A 22,121-nucleotide genomic window follows, 5' to 3' on the forward strand; every position below is an offset into this window, starting at 1 on the left:
TCTGGGATTCTCAATCCAACGGAAGGGCAAATTGGCAGAAACGGTGGCAAGTAAAAGTTTCCTATGGAACAATGCCAACCAATCTGGGTTCTCAAAGGAACCGTACTTGGCAATGGAGGTTTGGTTGAGTCTTCTTCTTTGAACCGATGTCTCTGAGTAACTTGATGCTTGACTTATCGAATCATCTGGAAAAACATCATCGCCTAGATCGATATCTTCCATTTGACAAAGATCCGCCTTGTCTTTATCCGAAAGATAAGGGCATTCCTACATGTATATATTTGTACAATAACAACCTTCTAGTGCCCACTGATTGTCGTTTTTAAAGCAGCACTTGATTATTGGACAACAAAATAAAACATACCCTTAGATGCTTTTCCAACGTCTTCTTTTTTGTGTTGCTAAATTCTTTTGCTCCTTGTGGATTACGTTCAAGACAAGCCTTGCATTTTGCACTTTTGTCCGACATCCGCTTTCCATTCTTGAATTGATCAAAGGTATCAAAAAATCTTGATGTAAGGGTATTAGCCCTACGGCCGGCCAATGGAGCTCGAGAAGCAGTTTGCGATGAAGAGTTAAAGCCAGTACGTTCGGCGTTGTTGGACATGTCGGAATGTAGTAGGTTCTTGTAAAAATATGAAGTTAAAGATGGAAATGTGGTGTACGTAGTTGATGATGAATTGTTGTGATAAACGTGGGTTGTGGATAGATAATAAAAGAAAAGAGGTAAAAATAAAAGACAATATGAAATACAGTGAGAGTCAAATATGAGATGATTTTTATTGAATGAATTCACAACCCTTTATATACTGTTGAAGATGCTGTCTAGACTTCCGTTGGGATGAACTGATGAATGGATCGCGGACATGCAGGATTTCGGATGTTGCGAAGATGAAGAAGGATGGGAAGGTTGAGTTTGGCGGTCAAGATAATGGACGTTGCCTTCTGATTGTAAAGAGTCATTATGCCTTGATCAGTGTGTTCCTTGTTTGGCGAAGTCTCACCTTTGTCAGTGCTGGGATTGGTATCCGCTCTTTGACAGGTACAATGCGCTCAACTCAGATAAACTAGATTGAAACGAAGCTGACTCAATTGTGATCCGTGTTTGAGAGATTATCGATATTGGACTGAAACGAAGTACTGACAATGGTTGGTCCTGAGTTATTCTCGATTGTGATCCATGTTTGAGAGATTATCGATATGGTATATGGACTTCATGCTGTGGTCAATATAGGCTGCAGCCAAGATACACTATGCATGAATTGCTGACTGTTTTTAACGATTTCTATACAGATATCATACAAATAACATTACCTATTTAACGTCAATGTGTGTCCTAAAATATAAAATTACTCTTTATTCATAGTTCGAAAATCACCCTTATGAATTTCCGACATTACCAACGTCGGAAATCATTTACGACCCATTTCCGACACTGTCGGAAAAAGGGGCCATCGGAAATGTCAACACTGCTATAATCAGAGGGGGGGTACCTATATTGCTCATTAGCCCATTGTTGCGCTGCTGCTTGATTCCAATGCTTCACCATCATTTTCTTATTCCACGACATTTATGTTTTGATCAACATTGTCTGGAAAAACCTCACCATAAGCTACCTGACTTTTGGGTGTCACTTCCATGATCAAGTTATCGACAAAAGAAGAGCAGGCTGCACGCGATTGTACTACAGTTGCCATTCTAGCTCGCTCTTGCCAAAAAGCGATAAAGTCGATGGTACCTGTCCATCTATTCAAATCATCAAGTAAATTGTTTTTGACAACGTCATCATTGACCCATTTGTTCAGTATATTTCAGTATATTGTCAATGTCTTGACTTTGTCTGTCAAGCCAAGGTACAGAGCAAAAGATTTAAAATTCAGGGTGGCCAGATTTCCCAAACACCATAATGCATCAGAAGGTGGTTGGCGCTGGCGTTTTATGATCGTCTCCCTTTGATCACCACATCCTTGTGGTGACTGTTGCTTTTTACTTGCTGAAGACATGACAGGTGTTGGAAGCTGAAGATAGAAGCCCCGCCTTTTTACCCTGCCTCTTATAAGGCCTAGAAAAAATGTGGCTGGACATGCATCCAATGAAAATCAAGTCCAGCTGGGATTCGCTAAATCACCAAATATCGCTAGCAAGTCTGCTGGACTTGCCCTTATGTCTTTCCTAACCCAAGTCAATAATCAAGATGCTTGAGACCTGTAGTTCTTTTAGGATGACCGTCCAAGATACTTTTCCATTGCAGCTTGACGCTTCGTCTGTCTTGTTCATGGCAAGGGTTCTCTTGCCGACTTCACAATACTACATGGTAAAACCATTCCAGATACTCACTGTTTTTTTTATTTCTTTTTTTCTGTAGTAGCGCATGTTATCTTCGTTCTACCATGAGAAACCCAATTGCTAGCTTGCACATGTGTGTGCTTTGGCTGCGTTTAGTTTATGCACATGGATATATGGCCTAGAGATTTGTTGATAGTGTGTATCGTCCTCTCTCTTATGACAAATATGTTTATTGGTTATCATCATCAGCTAATCCGCAAATATCTTAATAGAAGCAGATCGAACAAGGGTCCAGTAATGATGAGCGTATTCGATATCCACTCTTCAATAAAAACCTTAAGGGGACACGCCATCTTTTGGGGAGGTTTATTTCCCCAGATGTTGGCACCTTTATCCTGAGAAAACGGTACCTGACTTTTGAAAAATAGCTAGTCTCACTTATTGCTAAACCCGAGCCTTCACTATACATGTATTCTGTTCCAATTTCCCCATCTTTCTTTCTCTCTGCTCTATATCTCTCATAGTAGTCCATTTATCACCTTGCTGACAATAATAAACTTTAGCCAATAGCTTGTGATATTTAAAGTCTACCCACATCACACCTCAAGGTAGTCATGCGCTGTTATGTAAAAGCTGCTTATATTTGTAACATAGCTGATTCTTGTGGTTATCAGGAGAACCAACGTTTGGGCGATGACTGGTCCATTTACAGCTCCAAGAAGCCTGGAATCGCAAATCGAAGCAGAGCTCACACGCCTCAACAGTCTTTTACACCGCGTTCCAAATAATCAAAAAAGTGCGACTATCCTCGCGCACATACAGTCTATCAATGATGATAAGTTCATCGACGTTGAGCAGCTTAAGCAACCCAAATCAACCCCCAAAAGCACCCAAAAAACGCCAAGCAGCAGCAACAAGCCTGAGCTGATCGCTTTAAAGCATCAAGACTCTCAGAGCCGAAAGGAAGCAAACACCGGCATTGGCTGTGATGCTGCAGCAATATGGTAAAGTTTAATGCACTAAGATGTGTAGCCACCTCTTTATTTAATTAATATTTATATGAACGGAAAGATGGAGCCAACAACAGCAAATGAAGCATGAAGCAAGCAACACAATACCAACTATCACATCCTCAAACAACATGACACTTACCATCCCTCCTCCTCCAAAAATTCGCTTTGTACCTAACCTCAACCTTGTTTGCAAATGAATTCCATCATCAGCTGTTGAAATGGTGCACAATCCTATGCCAGACGGTAACTGTGGCTTTCGGGCCTTTGCTGTTGAGCTGTATAACACGAAGGAGCGATACGTCGATGTCAAGATCAAGATGCTCGTTCAGTACCTCTCCAACATCAGTATGTTTTACCCATGCTATGGCAAGGGTCCTTTACTAAAAGTATTCAATCCTTATTCAAGTGAATGGTTTGTCTCGCCTGAATGCAGTCGACATGCCACTGACACGTTTGGAACGCCAATCGTTATCTATACCGCACAATCGCACCTTTTCTTGCCATTAACAACCAACACTACTCTTGATTGCTATGTCAATTTCGACCTTAACATTGTAAAACATTCACATTATTTTGTTTGAAATGGAAGAGGTATTTATAAAATAAATAGAATTTTTGATATATTACATTGTAAATACAGATATATAACATTATTTGTAATTATTATATCTACTATTTCAAATATAATAAATTTTGTTGATTTTAAAAAATATTACAAAAATGAAAATCTATTTTGTTAGAAATAAAAATTAAACTTTTTAATTTAATTCATGTATGAATCAAAAATAAAAATTGAATTTTTATTTTATATATATGGTATATTGTAAAACTATATGAATAAGTTTCAATATATTGTATATTTAGGATAAATTTATAGTGATAATTATTATATCGTTAGACCAAATAAGGCAGAAAATTGTTAATTACATTAATTCAACATTACGTAAAATTTCGAAATGCCCATTCATTGAATGATGTCCTTACTATCATATAGTAGTTATTACAGTGCATATATAAAGGAATTCCTAATGTTATGCTTGTTTACTTTACCGCCTATGGAATTAGGAGCTTAATTTGAAACAACTCTTAAAATGATTGCGCAATCAACTAGGTAGACTATCACTTGTAGAGTATGGTATGCTTTACATGAAACGAATATAGTGGCAGCTATTTATTCCGAGATAAATAATAAAAGTATACTATAATAACAATATCATTATTTGAACCAATAGTAGCTTTTGTAAATAGTATATTAAAAAAATCAAAAAATATTTTTGTTTCCTGGTATAAATCTATCAGGTTTTTTTTAATTTGTACACAGAATGTTATTTTTTTTATTTTTCTGATAATTAAAATTCTGGTGATCTTTAAAAAAGTTCTGTTAGTAACTTAGATAGTGCTAATTCGATTAGTCCTCCGTGCCTAAGTCAAGATCGGATGGCAGAGTTTTGTAAGAACAAATGGGACCGAGGCTAGACCGAACGCCATTGTCTAGAACTGAAAGGTGTTGTTTTCCCAACGGAAACGATGATAACGACGGGAGTGCTGATGTAACAGAATATGTAGGAAAGTGTCGGTAATGCGATCGAGCAGACGTAGTCGTTCTTGCGAACCATCTGCACGATTTGTTGTAACATTTCCATCTTGAATCTTGGCGGTGGTTGAAGGTAAGCTTTGTTCAAATGTCAAGGTTGAAGATGGGACGATAACCACCGTTGTGCTTGGGAATCACAAACATTGGACTGTGGAAGCCAGCTGTGGGTGGTGCCGGCTCGATGGCACGTTTCCACAAGAGCTCTGCAATTTCCTGCCTCAGCAACGCCTTTTGCTGTGGCGATTGAACCTGGACCAGATGACTGTGACGAGACAGTGGCAGATGACGAGCGAAATGGAGCTTGAACCCTTCCTAGACTATCCCATGGACCCACTGACTGTCGGTCAAACGTTCCCAGGCCTGTAGGAACTGCTGGAGACGCCCCCCTAGCCCTACTGGCGGGAGCAGCTGTTGCTGTGCTGATGTGACCGTTGCTGTTGTTGTTGGGGTTGTTGCTGTGAGACTGATTGGTATTGTTTTTGTTGTAGGAGCTGTGGAACGGATTGTTAGATCGTTGGTGCTGCTGCTGCTGAAAAGTGAAACCAGGATGCCCGCTATCCTTTGACGGGCCCGATCAAAAAAATGACGAATTAGACGACGATGGTTTAAAACAATTACCCCCACGACGAGCATCTCGAATCGATTTTTGCATTGCTGTGAATTCAGTAACAGTGTCTTTGAACGTATCGGCGGACATAGTGTATTGCTTGTCTTGTGATGGTGCTTTTAAGGATGGATGAATAGCGCGAAGAGCAAGCTGATTACGTTGATTGTTTATAGTGCTAGCGGTATGAAGAACCAAAGTGTGGACGTCGTTTATGGTGGCAAAAACGCGGTTTATGTGTTCGTTTGGGAGAATCGGTAAAAGAGTATGACCTAACACATCAAGAGGTCGCAGAACCGCAGAAAGCGTGTATTGCAGCTGGCGTAGCATAGCGTCTTCGGCTTTTTGGCCAGGCTTGAATAGGCGGTCAGCCTGCGGCACCGCAGCAGGTGGTGAGTATTTCAGTGTGCGGATAGGCGGATAGCGTTCAATAATTGTTTTTCGCTCCTCGTCGGCAAGCGTACTGGTGAAGATGGCCTGATCCAAAGTCAGCATCAAGGTCGTAAGCGTGGCATCCGGTTGCCAATCAAAAGACGGCCATACAGGCAAGTCATGGGGGGAAAAGGAGAGGAGGATTGCGATGGTTGCCCGGGAGCCGATGAAGCAGCGTCCGTGCGTAAGCGAAAGAGCTCCTCAATTAATTACTGTTGCTGCGCAAGCTGTTCCATAAGCTGCTGCGTCAATGGCGTCAGTGGTTGCGAATTGGGAGTAGTAGAATCTTCCATGATCAAAATGAAGGGGCAAGCGGTATTGCCCGGCGAAGCGAAGGAAAAATGGTTAAGGATTCGATAGTTGACACTCTTGGCACTTTATAGACAAAATTTTTTCTTTTACTCAAATTTCATGTGTAATGTTTCTCTGATATATTCGACCAATAAAGCGGAAAAGATGATCACAGCACTCTGCACTCTGCAGTTCAGGCTCGGGAAGTCCGATGGACTCCCTCAATTATCTGGAGCTATAGCGATAGATAATGTGGTGTTATATCACATTATGGTTCTGTGTGATATAACATTGTGGTGTTATATCACCTTAAGGTTTTATGCGATATAACAATGTGGTGTTATATCACATTATGGTTTTATGCGATATAACATTGTGTTGTTATATCACCTTGTGGTTTTATGCGATATAACATTGTGGTGTTATATCACCTTGTGGTTTTATGTGATATAACATTGTATCTTTCAGCCGAGGCTATAGGCCGAAGGCTTTATCTCATTATTCGAGTATGGTGGATCCTGTGATTGTGTTACCATCTTTTCCGTTTTTATTCGAGAGAAATAAATAAATACAAGTGGAGTGCTACAAATGAACAGTATCATCGGGAAAGAGAGAACAAGCGACAGAGAAAAAGGGGTGGGGGGTGTGGACAATCATAGGATCCACCATACTCGAATAATGAGATAAAGCCTTCGGCCTATAGCCTCGGCTGAAAGATACATTATTCTTCGAGTGGTGGATCCAGTGATTGTGACTCCAGAGTATTCCAGACCGGGGCCGAGGAACCAGGGGCCGAGGAACCAGGGGCCAAGGACGAGAAATTGGAACGCGTCTCGCGTGAAACCCAGTAAATCAAATCGAACATCTGATGTGACGACCAAGAACTATGGGCGACTATATCGTCTACTGCAGCGCCCGCCCGTGCGGCTCGTGTAGAGCCAAGGACCCGAGCCCGTGTACGCCGTCCGCCAGGGGGGACTGGGATAAGAGCCATAATGAAATTGATGTGCTTGCCAATTCGTTGTGAACCGATGTGTTGAGAAGTATTGCGCAGATCACGGATAAAGAAGTTGATGTTGTGTGCGGATAAGACAGGATGGGGAGCATGACATGGCTGTGACGCAAAGCGTGTCTTGTATACTGCAAAAGCGGCCACTAGGCAGAAAAGAGGCTCCTCGTGCGAATCGATGCTGATGGTTTTGGTGATGCGCTGGCCTTGGCGACGTTCTTTGGGACACACAACGGTGAGCGTGAGTTTACCGGAAGCTTCGTCGATGAGACAACCGTCCAAATCCGTGCGTTCGATGTCCGAAGGGCGCATGAAACCACAAACGGCCAACAGCCAACAAATCTTGGCAGTTAATTGAGCTGGTGAAAGATGAACATTGGGGCCAAGGCGGCGAAAGTGATGTAGAACCGGTGTAATATCTAAGTTTGCAGGAGGAGCCCGTCGCAAGGTAGTACCGTCTAATGCCTTCATGAAAGAGGTATAAAGCCATGAAGAGAGAATCTTGTCTCGATCGTCGAATAAATTTAGGAGGGCCGAACGATAGACCTTAATCGTATTTGTTGACCAGTGTAGTTTGTCTTTGCCATATCCTTGGAAGTTGACCAAATGGTCTCCCGTTGGATCCAGGGCCTCGAGGCGACGAGATTGACACCAAGATAAAAAGTGTTGCTGAATATGCTGGTATTGCTGACTGGCATGTTGGTGGTCAGGGTGTAGAATCACTGCTGCGACGGCCTCAGTGGCTCCAGCTTCTTCCAATCGGCGCATCTTATTTGCTAGGCTGTGAGAGACCAATGGGGGTTCTTGGATAGCACGCTTTCTTCTTGCCCCGGAGCCGGGAGAACTGCTTTGCGGGGTATGCGCCAGGGGCGTGGTCGTGCTACTTGCTTGAGGGTCGGGAACCAAATCGCTGTCGGCTACCACGGTGTGATCAGTGTCGCATTGACCGGCTCCTGTTGAAGTTTGCGGAGAACTGCCGGAATCAGGTTCCAAGGGGGCACAGATAGACCTGGCGAAACTGTGACCAATTGAGGGCCATGGCGTCGGTGGCTAGTGCGGTCGGATCCTAGCAATTTTTGCAACAATTGACATTGCATCGTTTCGTTCAAATTCTCTGACGTTTTTGATTCCAACGTTGCCAAAACGTCTGCTCTTTTTCTGCCATCAACATCAAATTACCTTCACCAACATTGCCTTGGCCTTCAATGCTCAAAGCACTTGGGGAACGTTCGACTCGGCAGCTGAGTTTGGCGTACCAGACATACGCAAAAGAGCACCAGTAGCACCGACACCTTCAGCCGAGTGTGTCTAATCGGCGTAGCGTTGGCGCTTTTGCACATAGTCGTTAGGTGGGGACGGGGAGCGGTTGCGCTTTTCGTGTTCTCGCATTTTCGCGAAGCAGAAGTAAGAGAAAAAGTTTAGAGAACTCGCTTGCCGCTGAGGATGATTATATGTAAATTGGAAGCTTTTCGTCTGAAAGTCTGTGAAATGTATGACACTACTTTGCAGTAAAAACTAACAGAAACAAAGACAAGGGAAACAATCATTTCGCGAATGAGACGCCTTACAAGTTGGAAGCGAATATTCAGATGGCTTATATGCGAATAACATGTTTTCCCACTGGTGAACAAAGTGTCTTCAGTGATGAAAAAAAGACTTACTTGGTTGTGTAAGAATAGGTGTAATGGTTGCGATATTCCAACTCCAGATGTAAAAAACCTCACCTTCGCTTGTGTAGAACCGTGCTTTTCGAACGCGGATTTCTTCTTCGTCAGAAGTGAACAACAGCAACCTTCACTTGGGAACAACCTAATCCTTCAGTTGAGAAAATTATTACCCTTTGCTTACGAAAATGGCTCCCCTTCTAATGCGAAATTTAATAGCCTTTACATGCGAACATTTTTGCCTTCATAAAATGAACAAATCTCTTCTTCAGATGCGGACAAAGTTACGATTCACAAGCGAACAATCTTACAATTTGTATACGAACAACCTTACGCTTTGCAAGCGGACAATTGATATTTCACAAGCGAACAGTCTTGCCCTTCATAAGCGGAGAAGTTTGTGCTTCATAAGCGAACAGAGTTATTCTTCGTAAGCGGAAAACCTGGCGGTTCGTGGCCGGTATCAAATGCAAAATCCTGTATCATCAATTCACCACTGCTCGCCTTGGACAAGACGCGCTTAGATAAAGAGCTGAACATCTACAAGCAAACGCAGGACTTTAAGCGCTTTTGGTTGGAATGCACACGCAAACAAATCAATCTAGACGTTCATGATGCGTATTTATCCAAGATGTCGTTGATCAAGAAGCAGACTTGCTCAATATGCAACCCCGGAAAGTATCAGCAGCACCAGATACGTCTGATTTGTTTCTCACAGATGATGCTACAGCAAGCCGCAACAGCATCCTGCACCGCACGACACCCACATTACACGCCCTAATTGCCACTACCGATACTACACCAACAGATCACGATCAGGATATTTTCGTCTCTACTCCAGAAACCATATTGGATGATATGCGAAACCCAAATCCATTGCAGCCATGGATGTATCGAGGCACAAACGTGACTGAACGATTTACAAGTTTCAAGCAAGCCATCGCCACAATCACAACCAGCCAATTGCTCTTTATCGATCCATCTGTGCACGAGCTGTTGGCCTTTTCTAATATCTTTCTCTTGTGTACGAGTCAACACAGCCCGCTTTGCATCGATACTTTAATGATAGCATAGAAGCAATCCATCCGAATTATGTAAAGCACGACAACAATACACTCGTATGATCCAGTTTATGTAAGCAGTAGCCCGATATGGGCTTACGCGATATGATTTCGTTTGCGATCTCTTGATCTCTTATACGAATATTTACAAAGGCGGCTGATGATGCACTTAAGAATGGATGTCTTGTCACAAGTTATAGTGGTAAATTCAAATCCAAAAAGAAAAGTACCTGGCAGAGGCAGGTAAAAACGAGGGGTCGGGGGATGATGGCGGATAGTGTTATAGAAGTGCTCGAAGCAGTAGTGGAAGAAGAACAGCATAATCAATAGCTTATTACCAGGATGACTAGGAGTGTATAAGATTCGGTTAATGCAAAGCTCAAGCCGATGATCAAAGGGTCTCTCTACAGGGTTCAGGTCAATGTTGCTCATATTGAAAAAGATGTTTGTTTGGAAGTTGTACTGCGTCGATATTCATGAAACCAGTGAGATATTGTAGAAAGTCTCGGCCGTTGTTGCATCGACTGTGGTGTGATGTGGTGGATTGTGTAACAAAGATATAAAGAAAGCTCCCTTATACAAGTATATAGCCACGGCAATCATCGATTGCCGATCCACCACCACCCCCAAGCCCGCAATGATGGATGTGGCCAGCTTGCCAAGAAGCAAACTCTAGAGCAGCATGGCTGTTTTTAACATAGTAAGCGCGTCATCCTAGAACTACTATTAAATTATACAAGCTGCTTCTTGAAGTTGACCTTGTTGTTTGGCTTGCTCAATTTATTAACCACCTCCCTCAGCAGTAACAACAACACAAAGCCAATCGGACGTTGTGTTATTCCTTCGGCGTATGTGCGGGTGATGTATGATACATGAGAAAAACAAGGATGGTCGCGAAAAAAAATAAAAAAAAATAAAAAAAGAGCTCTGAACTTGTCAAGCACATAAAAAGGGCAAAGCAAAAAAAGCAAAAAACGGTAAAGCGTTTATGAGAAGAGTGCGAGAAAGAATAAAGATTTGTTTATAGTGTTTATCATTTTCTTATTTGTGTGTAATAATGTGTGTAATAAATAATAGTAATAATAATCTGTTCGTTCCTCACCCTCCACTGACCCGCACTGGTACATTGCAGTCGTCTCTTCATGGCGGACCACTGAGCCCATCCAATCATCAGAAAACTCTGAACAATCGCCAGCACTGGCACGGAACTGATCATAGCACGGACAGTGACTCCCGCGCATACAGCCCAACGCCTTTCCAAAACGAACTAAAGTGAAGAAAAAAAAAGAAGTAAAAGAAAAGCGAAACTGCTCGCTTTATATAGACGTTTTTTTGACTGTCACGCTCGGGACTTCAAAAAGTTCCACCAAGTTCCATGGATTTTCATTGGCTTTTGCTTAATGGTATGAATTTTAGCATATGGCTCAAAGGGACTATCACAAAAGGAAAGGAAAGGGGGTGTGCTTGGTGGTCAAGTAGACAAGCGTGCTGCGGCGGTAGTGGTACGTGTCTCTCACCATGCGGAGCTGTACCCTCCGATGCTGTCGCCGCTTGTTTGTGAGTGGGCCGTGCACGGCACCGTGTCAGGCAAAGAACAAAGACACGATGCGAATGAGCATGTAGATTCACGGAAGAAAAGCTCTTCTGTGAGCAATAAAATGGCGGAAATAGGAATGACTGACAAGATATATAGCGTAGTTTACAGACAATTTCAGTCTATTAGTACCTTTTGACTGTATGTGTGGTGCATAACGTTGTGCGTGTACGGGCATCGTTAAAATACACTTAATCCCATCGCATCTTTTATTTTGAACCGTGCTCGTCAACTGTTGCTTTACCATTTTCGCTATCCGTTAACAGTTCTCCGAACTGCACCGTGTGCAGTGGATGATTGCTCGTTTGTATATGACTGAGTTATAGAAAAAGCTTTCTCTCCAGTTTTCTCCTATCCATCTGACCAAGACCCATACAATCAAGCATCAAGTCGACCTTTCTCTGAGGATCCGTCATGTTGAAACGAGTCGCCGTTCTTTTTACATCGACATCAATAGAAAAAGAAGCTCTTATTTACAGATTTCTCCCGACACAGAAGAGACTCTGACGGCTTACCTTATCATTACAAACCAGCTCATCCCAAGTGTATGTTGATGTTGCTTCTAGAGTGGACCAGCCCATGATGAGTTTGCGTTGCTGCTGGTAAAGTAGAATCCTCCATCCTGAGTGTATACTGTTACTGCTAATGCAGACCCGCTCATGATGAGTTGATGCTGGCTGCTAGTAAAGTACCATCATCCACCATTTTTATGCTACTACTGATAAAGTAGACCCGCCCATGATAACTTGAAATATCAATTAGACCAAGTACTGTTTTGATTTTATCAAGAAAAGTGCAAAGAGTAAAGGAACTACAAACGCGTCAGCCGATTGTATTGGCTAAACGTTGCCCGGAAAGCACCACGAGGGGGTTCGTTTGCGCAAAATTCTGACCTAAATTGGAACTTCTTACTCACGTTGATACTTTACCTGTGCAAATGCTCCGGCTCTTTGTCCTGCCTTATTAAGCCTTATTAAGCCTTATTAAGCGAAGCCATGTTGGATTAACACGACGCAGATACTCATCTTTAACATTCCTTGATGGTCCCTTACCTTTGTGGTCGGCTGTCTCCTTGTGCGCGCCTCTTGCTGTGAGCCTGCCTTGAGGTATTTGTGAAACTGTTTTTTTTTTTTTCAGTCGAAGAGAGTGCGTGCCTTGCTATTATCTGCTTCAGTTGTTCGTTTTCGCTACTAGTACTACTACTAACGTTTGTATATATAGCAATAATATGTATGTATCTAGGAGAAGCTCGAGAATTACCCATAATAACGATTTATATAATATCATCTGTTTTCGTAGTACAGTTCACAGGTAAAATGAGCATACGTACAGTGGTTCCCCGTTTAATTTCACTTTCTCAATAAGAGTTTTTCTATACCCGCTTTAAGCATAGAACACTGCTTGAATTACGCTCGTTTTGTGTCAACCCTCAGTAATTTACAGCACTTTATAAACCCCCTTCAAGGTTGAAATTAAACGGGGAACCACTGTAGTACTACTTCTAGTAATGGTCGCCGTTGCAGCAACTACCGTTTATCGAGCCCACATTTTGTGCGCTTCTTCACGCACGAGCCACCACATACCAAAAAGATAACGTAAAAATCATAATCTCGTTGTCACCACTTTAATTCACTTAAAAGTCCACCAAGATATTAACCATTGTAGGCTATGCCATTAGAATTATGCATTGTGCCATATCCGGGTTGGAATCCCAAACGTCCAAAAATTACTGTTTGTTGTCGTTTGTAGCCTTTCGGACACCTAAAACGACCTTCGAAGGCTTAAATGGTATTTTGATATTTCAAAGATCGTTTCACGGGCCATGTCACGAAATATGGGTTAATGAAATGTGCTAGTCAACGGTATCACTAGTTTCTATAAAACACTTGAATACCCCAAATGCTACTACAATGCATGGAAAGAATACGAAAACAATAAAGCACAAAGAGCAGCTACAGAAACCTTACTCCAGTCCTTAAAAACGCCATACTGATCGGCGGACAGAAAGCAACACATACCAGATGCCCAAACACCCTCTCTGCTAATAGTTCCTCGCTTGCAAATGGCTTCCAACATCCATCACCAGCATCAGCAAAACATCCTAGCAACGACCCTATGCTTCTTCGAACAGCCACGTTTGACTTTGCCAGTGTTATCTAATCCAATGGCAGCAACAAACAATCATCAATACAGATAGATCACAGCTGCAGGAGCCAGAAACAGAACCGGCACCATCAGAAGCACCCACCAAGAAGCATCCTTGATGGTCTTCCCGCCAAGGTGTGCCAAATGGCGTTGTAAAACGTGCAAATCATCCGAATGTAGTAGCAAACTATCGTGCTAGATGTCCTCAGAACAGTCAGCAAAGTATCATAATGTCGCGACGAGTTTCTTTTTTTTTTGCGCAGATCTGTTTGCACCCAGTCTCTGCCCGGCCCCGGACTTTTATTTCGCTTCCCCCCCCCCCAACTCCACCGAGCCATTTCGTGCACACCACTTCATCCACATTCCTCAATCACAGATCGAATTGAAGCAATAGTCATCACAAGATTAAAGAAACGAAAGCATTAGCATCGGAACAAGTAACATAAAAAGAGAAGCTATAGAGTCAGTGTATGCCATTTTTTTACATGTGCCTTTTCAAGATAAATGGTCAGAAAGGAGACACACACACGCACAGTGCAGAATATTCTAATGTTTTATGCGTGGCTACATTTCATGGTAAATGGCGGTATACTTTGCGGGGACAGGTCAATTGGCAAGTCCAGATCTTTGGGATATAGTACGGTACAGCATGTCGAATTGATTGGTTGGAAAAGAAGTCTCAGGTACTTTCATGTGGCGCAAAAGAAAAATGATCTACGTGAGAAGGGCCCATTTAAGCTCTAGACTGCCTTTCCCACTACGCCCAACCCCCCCCCCCAACTCCCATTGCCAGTTTCCTAAAAGAGTGCAAAATAACACAAATGGAATACTCCACTCCCGCTTTCTCTTCCCTCTTCCCTCACTCTCTTCCTCTTTTCCTCCCGTCGCCGTCTTTCTCCTCGCTCAGTGCTTTCTTCAAACTACTTCTTCTTCTTCCTGCTGCTCACATTCAACTACACTCACCAAAAAATACCCATGCTGGGCAACAATAAAAGCTCCGAGGAAGATCGTGTGGAGCTTATCCAAGCCGAGGATCGACTATGGATCGACACTGATATTTCTACCGAACACGGACGACGATCGATGACGACGAAAACACCTGCTGTAAGATATATGCAAGAGTGCACACAACAGTAACGCCAGCCTTTCGCCGAAGAGATAACCATTTTAAACTCACCAACATCGTACCGTAATAATCTTTTGTGACCCATCGTTTTGCAGCAGAGCATTTGCAGAACCTGTGCAATATTCTGTCTTGTGTGTCTTTTGGTTATTCTTGGCATGATCATAGGGGCATGGGCCACCCCGTCCATTCTTTCTTCGAGCAGCGGCAGTAGCAGAACAGAAGCAACAGCGACGACTGAAACAGGTGAATTTAACTGTTTGAAGCCTAGCGCATTTCTTCTTAGTCTTTCTCGCCTGTGCTTTACTGTCTTTTTGTACTCATCCAAGGAAACGAGCCAATAGCACATCAGCAACATGAGCAGCAACGGCTTCAACCGAAACCACGTAATGTTGTTATGATGGTTAGCGACGGCCTTGGCCCTGCATCCGTTTCATATGCTCGATCATACTTTCAGCACCTCAACAAGCTTCCATACGATCATGAAATGCCTCTCGACACTGTACAGTATCTATTTTCTTTCACAACGGCTTGCGAGCTCCACTCCATCTAATAGGGATAAAACTGACTCTTTGATTCAACCCTGAAATTACTGCTGTTGCAGATACACGTCGGTCAATCCCGAACTCGCAGCTCATCCACACTGGTAACAGACAGTGCTGCAGGTGCAACTGCATTTAGCTGTGGGTTAAAAACCTATAATGGTGCCGTTGGAGGTATGTAAACATCATCTTGTCACCGTTTCGGGAACCCATTTAGAGTCACGAAAAACAGATGCGCGTGAAGAGGGGGTGTCAGGGATATGTAGCCTTAATCGTTTAGCATGTGTTTGAAATAGTGGACCCCATGGGTGACCCCTGTGGTACAGTACTAGAAGCAGCCAAACTACAACGTGGTATGCGGACAGGCCTGGTCGCGACTTCGCGCATCACCCATGCAACGCCTGCCTCGTTCTCAGCACACATCGGCGACCGCGATCGTGAAAACCAGATCGCAGTGCAACAAATTGGCAACACTCCATTGGGTCGGACACTTGACTTGATGTTTGGTGGTGGATTTTGTCATTTCTTGCCCAACGGCACAGAACAAAGTTGTCGGAAGGATGATCGCGACTTGTTTCAAGAAGCTCGGGATAAGCATGGTTGGCGGTCCGTATTCTACAACAATCGCACCAAATTTGATACAGAAAAGATTGAATTACCAGCCATTGCCTTGTTTGCTGACGATGTAAGCCTAAAGTAAACAGGTGCCCTTTTTAAGCTAAAGCAACTTGCATGAACTGATTGAATTACCTGCTTTTTTCTTAAATACAACTACTACTTAGCACATGAATTATGAAATAGATCGCGATCCAACTACCCAACCCAGTCTAACCGAAATGGCCGGCAAGGCGCTTCAACTTTTGTCTGGATCCGATGAAGGCTTCTTTTTGATGATTGAAGGAAGTCGGATTGATATGGCCGCCCACTCGTAAGTATCCAACTGTTTGTGTTTTGGTTTCACCTATACAAATTTGTGGCGTATGAGCTTATTTATAACTTGTACACAGTGAGTGAGTGATTGAGTGAGAGATAAACCTGATCGTCCCTGTGGGTTAATTTTAGGAACGACCCTGCAGGCCATTTGCATGATATTTTGGAATATCAAAACACCATTGCACTTGTCAAAGATTTTGTCGATCAGAATCCAGACACGGTCATGATCTCCACGAGCGACCACGAAACCGGCGGTTTGTCACTCGCTCGCCAAGTCAGCACAGCCTATCCTGAATATCTATGGTATCCGGACGTTGTTGCGAACGCTTCTCACTCCACAGTGTTCCTCGCCGACATGTTACACGACCAGCCGCGACCCGTGGAGGATCGCTATATCATAGAGACGATCCTCCAGAAAGGACTAGGAATAACGGATACTACATCAAAAGAACTGCAATGTCTGAAGACGACACCATCGATTAAGCAGTTGGACAAGTATCTGGCCGATATGCTTTCTATCCGGGCACAGCTGGGCGTAAGTAGCTGAACCCGTATAGATATTGAGACGCAATTAATAATTCCAAACATGTCCATGTAGTGGGCAACACATGGGCATAGCGCCGTGGATGTCAATCTGTATGCTTACGGTCCCCATGCCGACGAGTTGCGTGGTAGCCATGAAAACGTGTTTATTGGTGATTTTATCTCGAGGATGCTGGACTTGAATCTTACTGAGACAACGCAAAATCTGAACAAGTGAGTTTTTCATATACTAGCGGATTCGTTGTAAGCGCATCTATCTAATCGTCGGGTGTAATTCTTTTTGCAGAAACAACGACGGATTCCATGTGGTAGCTTTGTCGGATGACGACAAAATTGAATATACAAACCATTTAGATCGGTATCATTCAAATCCTGGTCTTCTTCATCACCTATCCTATGATTAAGAGCTCTTCTGTTTTATTTTTCAATTCCAATGCAATCCTTCATATCTTTTTGTACATTTTGCTCCTTCCTGTAAATTCTATAACGTTTTCAACACATATCTGCTACTCTACTCCATCCGCGTTAAAAAAACACTTACGGCGAACAAGTTTCCATCTCGTCTCGGAATGACCTGAAAGGGTCTTTGCTCGGCTATTATGTAAAGAACCAGCCCCTCGACCCCCTTCTCTTTCCCCTCCTCACACAGCAACCGTACAAGTAAAACATATTATCCCATTACGCATTGTATGCAATGAATGTAATAGATTGTAGTGGGTGGGTGAGGAAGCTTTATTATGCCTACCACTATCGCTCCACTGCTAGTGCGTATAACAGCAACATATATTATATCAACGCGCCCCCCATCCCCAACTATAATCATGTATTACCTGCAGCATCTTATTTAGACTGTGCTTTCAGAAGGCGCGCGCGCATCATCTTATGCAGCAGCTCATTAACAATTTGACGTGGATATTAGTGCTACATACGTTATTTACTTCAGCCCAGAAACCTTCTGTCTTTGATAGCTATCGTATAACTCACCTACTACTCACTAGATAAAAAATCATACGAAACTAGTACTAGAATTACTTTTTCCAACATAGTTGAACACAATCTTTTATTTCATTTAGAATGATTACAGCAGACGTTCCTCTTCTTGATGGATGATAGATGATCGATTTGCCTATCGAGGAAGCTGCACAGCCAATTAGATTAAAGCTGCTAATGGTACCTCATCAACATTATCACCGCGGCCATGAAGAGTTGCTCACTGTTATTCAAACACCACCTGCTGATTCGTACACTGCATGGTCGCACGCACACAGCTCACATGTAATGCAACACCTGCTCTTGCAAAAAGGAGAAGACGCCCGTCCATCAGTGCTCATATATCACCACTGACGACATTACGCATCCACAGCACAAGCATAAACGATAAACGAGCTCATGCAAGAGACAAAAAAAAAAAAAAAAAGAGCGCCCAATTTCTCCTTATTATACATCTGCTTCCAATATCTATTATCTGTGAGCTCAAAGAAGAAGGGCCACGTTTTTTAAATTAATTCTATGCGACGACTAAGCTGATAGGATGTCATTCATGTTAAATGACAGTGTTGATATAGTTCGGTTGTAACAGATAGAAATAAGCACTCCATCCACTTTATGTACTATTATGACTGCTGCATTGTTAAGATGCGATTGGTGAAACGTTCTCCATGTACCTGCATGTTAATCAATTTGTAGTTTGTTCTTGTCCTTGACCCGAAAAGAAAGAAAACGCCCAAATCATTCTGAAGGAACCGGGTTTATCCACTAATAGACCACTACAACGTGAATAGTTAAAAGCACTGCCTACTACTGCTCTTTCGCTACTCCTATATTTTTGGCAACTTGCTCATCATTTCCGCATAAAGATGCTCTGGTGTAACCAATCATCGTACTGATAAACATTCTTTATACACTTTTTAAAGAAAACAAAAACATACACACGGATCGATCGACGTTATGTTTTCGGTGATGGTAAAAAAAAAAGAAAAAGGTCGATGATGAGCGACAACAGTTTAATTCAGTTGTTGCTCTTGATGTTGTCAAGTGATAGCAAATAAATAAAGAAATCGATCGCACGCTAGCACCAAGGGATACCTGGGCGTCAGGGGCGGGGTGTTCCTGTACATTACCGTAACTTTTATGGGGTGCACGGGCCTTGAACCAAAATCGGTCCATTTGGTCACGATAGAAAAAAGAAATAGAGAAAACATTCTCAATAGAGCATACATTACTGCGACACTTCGCTTATAAATTCTTTTTAAGAAAAAAAAAATAGCAGGAAAGGATGGATGGTGCTGCATGTATGCGCTTATTAGCAGGAATTGCTTTTTCCGGATCTGCTGTGGCGAACGAATTTTCGTAGCTGTTGGTGCGTGTCTGCATAGAATATCAAACGTGATAATACTGCATTCAAACATCCTCGCAGCCCAAGCGGCATGTTTACAGGATATAAGTACCGGAGATGGGGACAACAACAAGAGCATACTAATGAACTGTCTGACTGATTGTTCAAATACAGTAATGATCAGTACAGAGTTTGCTGCAGTGAGTCCAGCATGAATGTGTGAGTTGTGTGGATCTGCTGCTTTGGTTGTACGAGATGATGTTTGGCGTAAATAAGTGTCAAAGCAGTTATATTGTCACGGTTATTACTGGCATGTATACGCAGTAATGATATTAAAGTGTTGCTCTTTCTTTTTATAGAGGTGCGATTATCCCTTGATTTCTTCTTTCCAAGGGGGCTTCTGTTGTTGTTGGATACAGGGCGCGCTCGAAGGATGAAGGACAGCAGCCAGGGGGGAGGGGGAAAGGAAACTGACCACCTTATATATTTTATATATAAAGGCACGGCCATTTGGGTTGCTCTAGAATTCTTTATTCACTCTCACTTTCCTTTTTGCTGTACATACTTCTCCTACGCTTGCACTTTCCTTTTCTTACTTCTTTTTTTTCTTACATCTTAATTCTTCCTTTTCGTCGTTTGATATGATGAACAACTATACCAACAGCACAATGACCGTGACAAACGCCCCCTTGGCAGGCTGGCTAGCCAAGCTGACGACGTTACCGTTGGGCCGGACTCGATGGCAACACCGTTTCTTTGTCCTGCTGGACTCGGAGCTTCGTTTCTACAAAGATGAGGTATGCATACATCCACATATCTCTGTTTCTTTTACACGCTCATTGTTTGCTGGCGTGTATATATATATATATATATAAACCAACTTTCTTCTAACGCGTCCTTATGTGTGTGTGTGTGTGGCAACTTATAGCACGCCGATTCGGCAACTCACGTCCTCAATTTGCGACACGTCCGGGATGTCGTCCAGATAGCTTTGCCAAACCACTCTTTCTGTATAAGGCTACAGCCCTGCTCGCCCACTGTAACGACAAAAACCAAGCCTTGGACTCTAGCATGCTCGTCTCAGGTAGATCTTGAGACGTGGATCAGGGCGTTACAAAAGCGACTGACAAGATCTTCTTGTCCTTCATCGCCTGCTGAGCAAGAAGTATCTGTGGGAAATCATAAAAGCCAGAAAAAGAAACGTCCGACCAACTCTTGGTTCAGCCAACCATCTTCCTCGTCTTTGCATAGCCATGATGGCCCCACCGACGACAGTAACGAAACGACCCAACAAGGCCAACAGAACAAAGAGTTTTACCACGCCATCACTTCATCGCACAACATCACTGTTCTACCACGTATACGTAAACAGCCTCCTCCATCACTTTCCCGGCGTCGAGGCATCTATCTCGCACCACTCGTGATTGAATCATCACCGTTTAGCAATACCAACAACAAAAACGACACCGATAGCGACTTTTTCGTACATGCGCTTTCGTCTTTTACGTCTTCATCAACCGCCTCCTCTTCGACAGATGAACTGATGCTGTTTCCCACACCACCTCCGCATTTACCATCGAACTGCGTTGATCCTAGTAAAGAGGAGCAAGAAGAAGGAGAAATCATCGACCGTGGAAGAAGTTTGTCCGCACCGGCCATTTTCCAAAAGCGCAAAGATGACGGTGAAACGTCACCCACGTTTCTTTTGTACAAGGAAAGATTTCACCTTTGCTAAATTTACCCCTCCTCTTCTCATCCCGTGCTTTGTATATCCTCAATCCCCACAATGTTTTCCTCCTACTACAGTACAATAAGACCACCTTGGAGACTACCAGCGTTCTATATACTAGCTGCTCATCACAACACCATTGCTTATAACATTATTTGTCCCTCCGTAAAATGTATTAAAAATAAAGCGTTAATAACTATGTTTCTGAATCTGGCAATCAAGTAAAGCAGTATAGTGCGAACATTGACCTGTTACTACATGCATGTTTGTTTTTGCATTGCATACAGCGGCTATTATCTGTGCATGCGCGTGAAATTGAGTTGCATGGCTGGATATCTTTGTACAATATGAAGCTGCTAATACACTAACCAAGAGGAAGCAGAGTAGTACCAGTAACTACCATTTATATTGCATTTGGCTTCTTGCAGTTTGAGTACTAACTGGTTATGTCCTAGCGGCGGTGAAGCTGGTTCACCTGCTGATGACATAAGACATTATGGTTATACACATTACACTTGCCCGAAAGAAAGAAGAGAAAACTAGAAGAAATTAACAAGGTTTGGCTAATTATGATATCGAAGATTTGTCAAAGTGATATCAAAGGCTTAGGATTTAACGGAGTCCTCAGTAGAAGTGTCATGGGTCATATAACTTACAGAATCTGATTACAGCTGTTTATCCATTCTATTGTCGTAATTTTTATATTGTAATTTGACAGCTACTACGAGCGAACATGTGGTCGTCGGAAATTCGTTCTACAAATGTTTCCATACTTATACCGTCGACTACAAAGTTTTTGACATCTCTTTACGAGGAACAGGAGGAGATCTGCTCGTATAAATGGGGTGTGTTGCTTTTAGTATATAGGCTGTTAACTTTAGCGCGTAAACCATATAGATGTGGGTCTAACATAATAAAGTGATTGAGTTGCTTTAGTAAACGTTAGAGGTAGTTTCCGGGGCTGACAAACCATACGATGGAGCCGTTTGCTGCATTATTGCAGATGATGTATCAGCGGCGCACGCTTACACGTTCGAGAAGAATCTTAAAAGTTAGGACAGAACCTGACTATATACTCATCTATGATAGTCGTTGTAATAGGAGCACAATGAAGGTAACCAAGACAAGAAGTACATTGTATCTCCGGTCTCCGGATGCTCCCAGAAGTCGCTGAGTTTCTACATGGGCATTCAGACTCCCACGTTATTAAAACACCAGGTACA

At 42.7% G+C, this 22,121-nt stretch overlaps 6 protein-coding genes across 6 annotated transcripts; 4 read left to right on the top strand and 2 right to left on the bottom strand.

Moving 5' to 3' along the window:
• Window positions 1-3,532: 3,532 nt before the first annotated feature.
• BDB00DRAFT_869072 (uncharacterized protein) lies at window positions 3,533-3,880 on the top strand (the record flags this gene model as incomplete). Its single annotated transcript, XM_053126553.1, has 1 exon — window positions 3,533-3,880. One exon carries the CDS (start codon window positions 3,533-3,535, stop codon window positions 3,878-3,880), a length of 348 nt encoding a protein of 115 aa, XP_052983107.1.
• A 1,528-nt stretch (window positions 3,881-5,408) lies between these two features.
• BDB00DRAFT_889729 (uncharacterized protein) lies at window positions 5,409-6,243 on the bottom strand. The gene has a single exon (XM_053128463.1). It carries the CDS (start codon window positions 5,990-5,992, stop codon window positions 5,468-5,470), a length of 525 nt encoding a protein of 174 aa, XP_052983108.1. The 5' UTR covers window positions 5,993-6,243; the 3' UTR covers window positions 5,409-5,467.
• A 782-nt stretch (window positions 6,244-7,025) lies between these two features.
• BDB00DRAFT_735266 (uncharacterized protein) lies at window positions 7,026-7,727 on the bottom strand (the record flags this gene model as incomplete). The annotated part of the gene is made up of 1 exon (XM_053118376.1): window positions 7,026-7,727. A coding segment is annotated over one exon (702 nt), but the record flags the coding sequence as incomplete, so codon positions are not given.
• Window positions 7,728-9,556: 1,829 nt separating this feature from the next.
• On the top strand, window positions 9,557-9,967 carry BDB00DRAFT_869075 (uncharacterized protein; the record flags this gene model as incomplete). Its single annotated transcript, XM_053126554.1, has 1 exon — window positions 9,557-9,967. The coding sequence occupies one exon, from the start codon at window positions 9,557-9,559 to the stop codon at window positions 9,965-9,967; it is 411 nt and encodes a 136-aa protein (XP_052983110.1).
• A 5,246-nt stretch (window positions 9,968-15,213) lies between these two features.
• BDB00DRAFT_881899 (alkaline-phosphatase-like protein) lies at window positions 15,214-17,238 on the top strand (the record flags this gene model as incomplete). The annotated part of the gene is made up of 7 exons (XM_053128110.1): window positions 15,214-15,318; window positions 15,421-15,532; window positions 15,655-15,957; window positions 16,160-16,286; window positions 16,421-16,826; window positions 16,890-17,047; window positions 17,121-17,238. 7 exons carry the CDS (start codon window positions 15,214-15,216, stop codon window positions 17,236-17,238), a joined length of 1,329 nt encoding a protein of 442 aa, XP_052983111.1.
• A 2,599-nt stretch (window positions 17,239-19,837) lies between these two features.
• On the top strand, window positions 19,838-20,904 carry BDB00DRAFT_869077 (uncharacterized protein; the record flags this gene model as incomplete). Its single annotated transcript, XM_053126555.1, has 2 exons — window positions 19,838-19,966; window positions 20,098-20,904. The coding sequence occupies 2 exons, from the start codon at window positions 19,838-19,840 to the stop codon at window positions 20,902-20,904; spliced, it is 936 nt and encodes a 311-aa protein (XP_052983112.1).
• Window positions 20,905-22,121: the final 1,217 nt, after the last annotated feature.

The sequence above is a fragment of the Zychaea mexicana genome (genome assembly GCF_025766255.1).
Source record: "Zychaea mexicana strain RSA 1403 chromosome Unknown BDB00scaffold_12, whole genome shotgun sequence".
Classification (NCBI taxonomy): domain Eukaryota; kingdom Fungi; phylum Mucoromycota; class Mucoromycetes; order Mucorales; family Lichtheimiaceae; genus Zychaea; species Zychaea mexicana.

Excerpts from the sequence above, each read along its gene's own strand:
- BDB00DRAFT_889729 (XM_053128463.1), bottom strand. The coding sequence starts at position 5,992 with ATGCTGACTTTGGATCAGGCCATCTTCACCAGTACGCTTGCCGACGAG.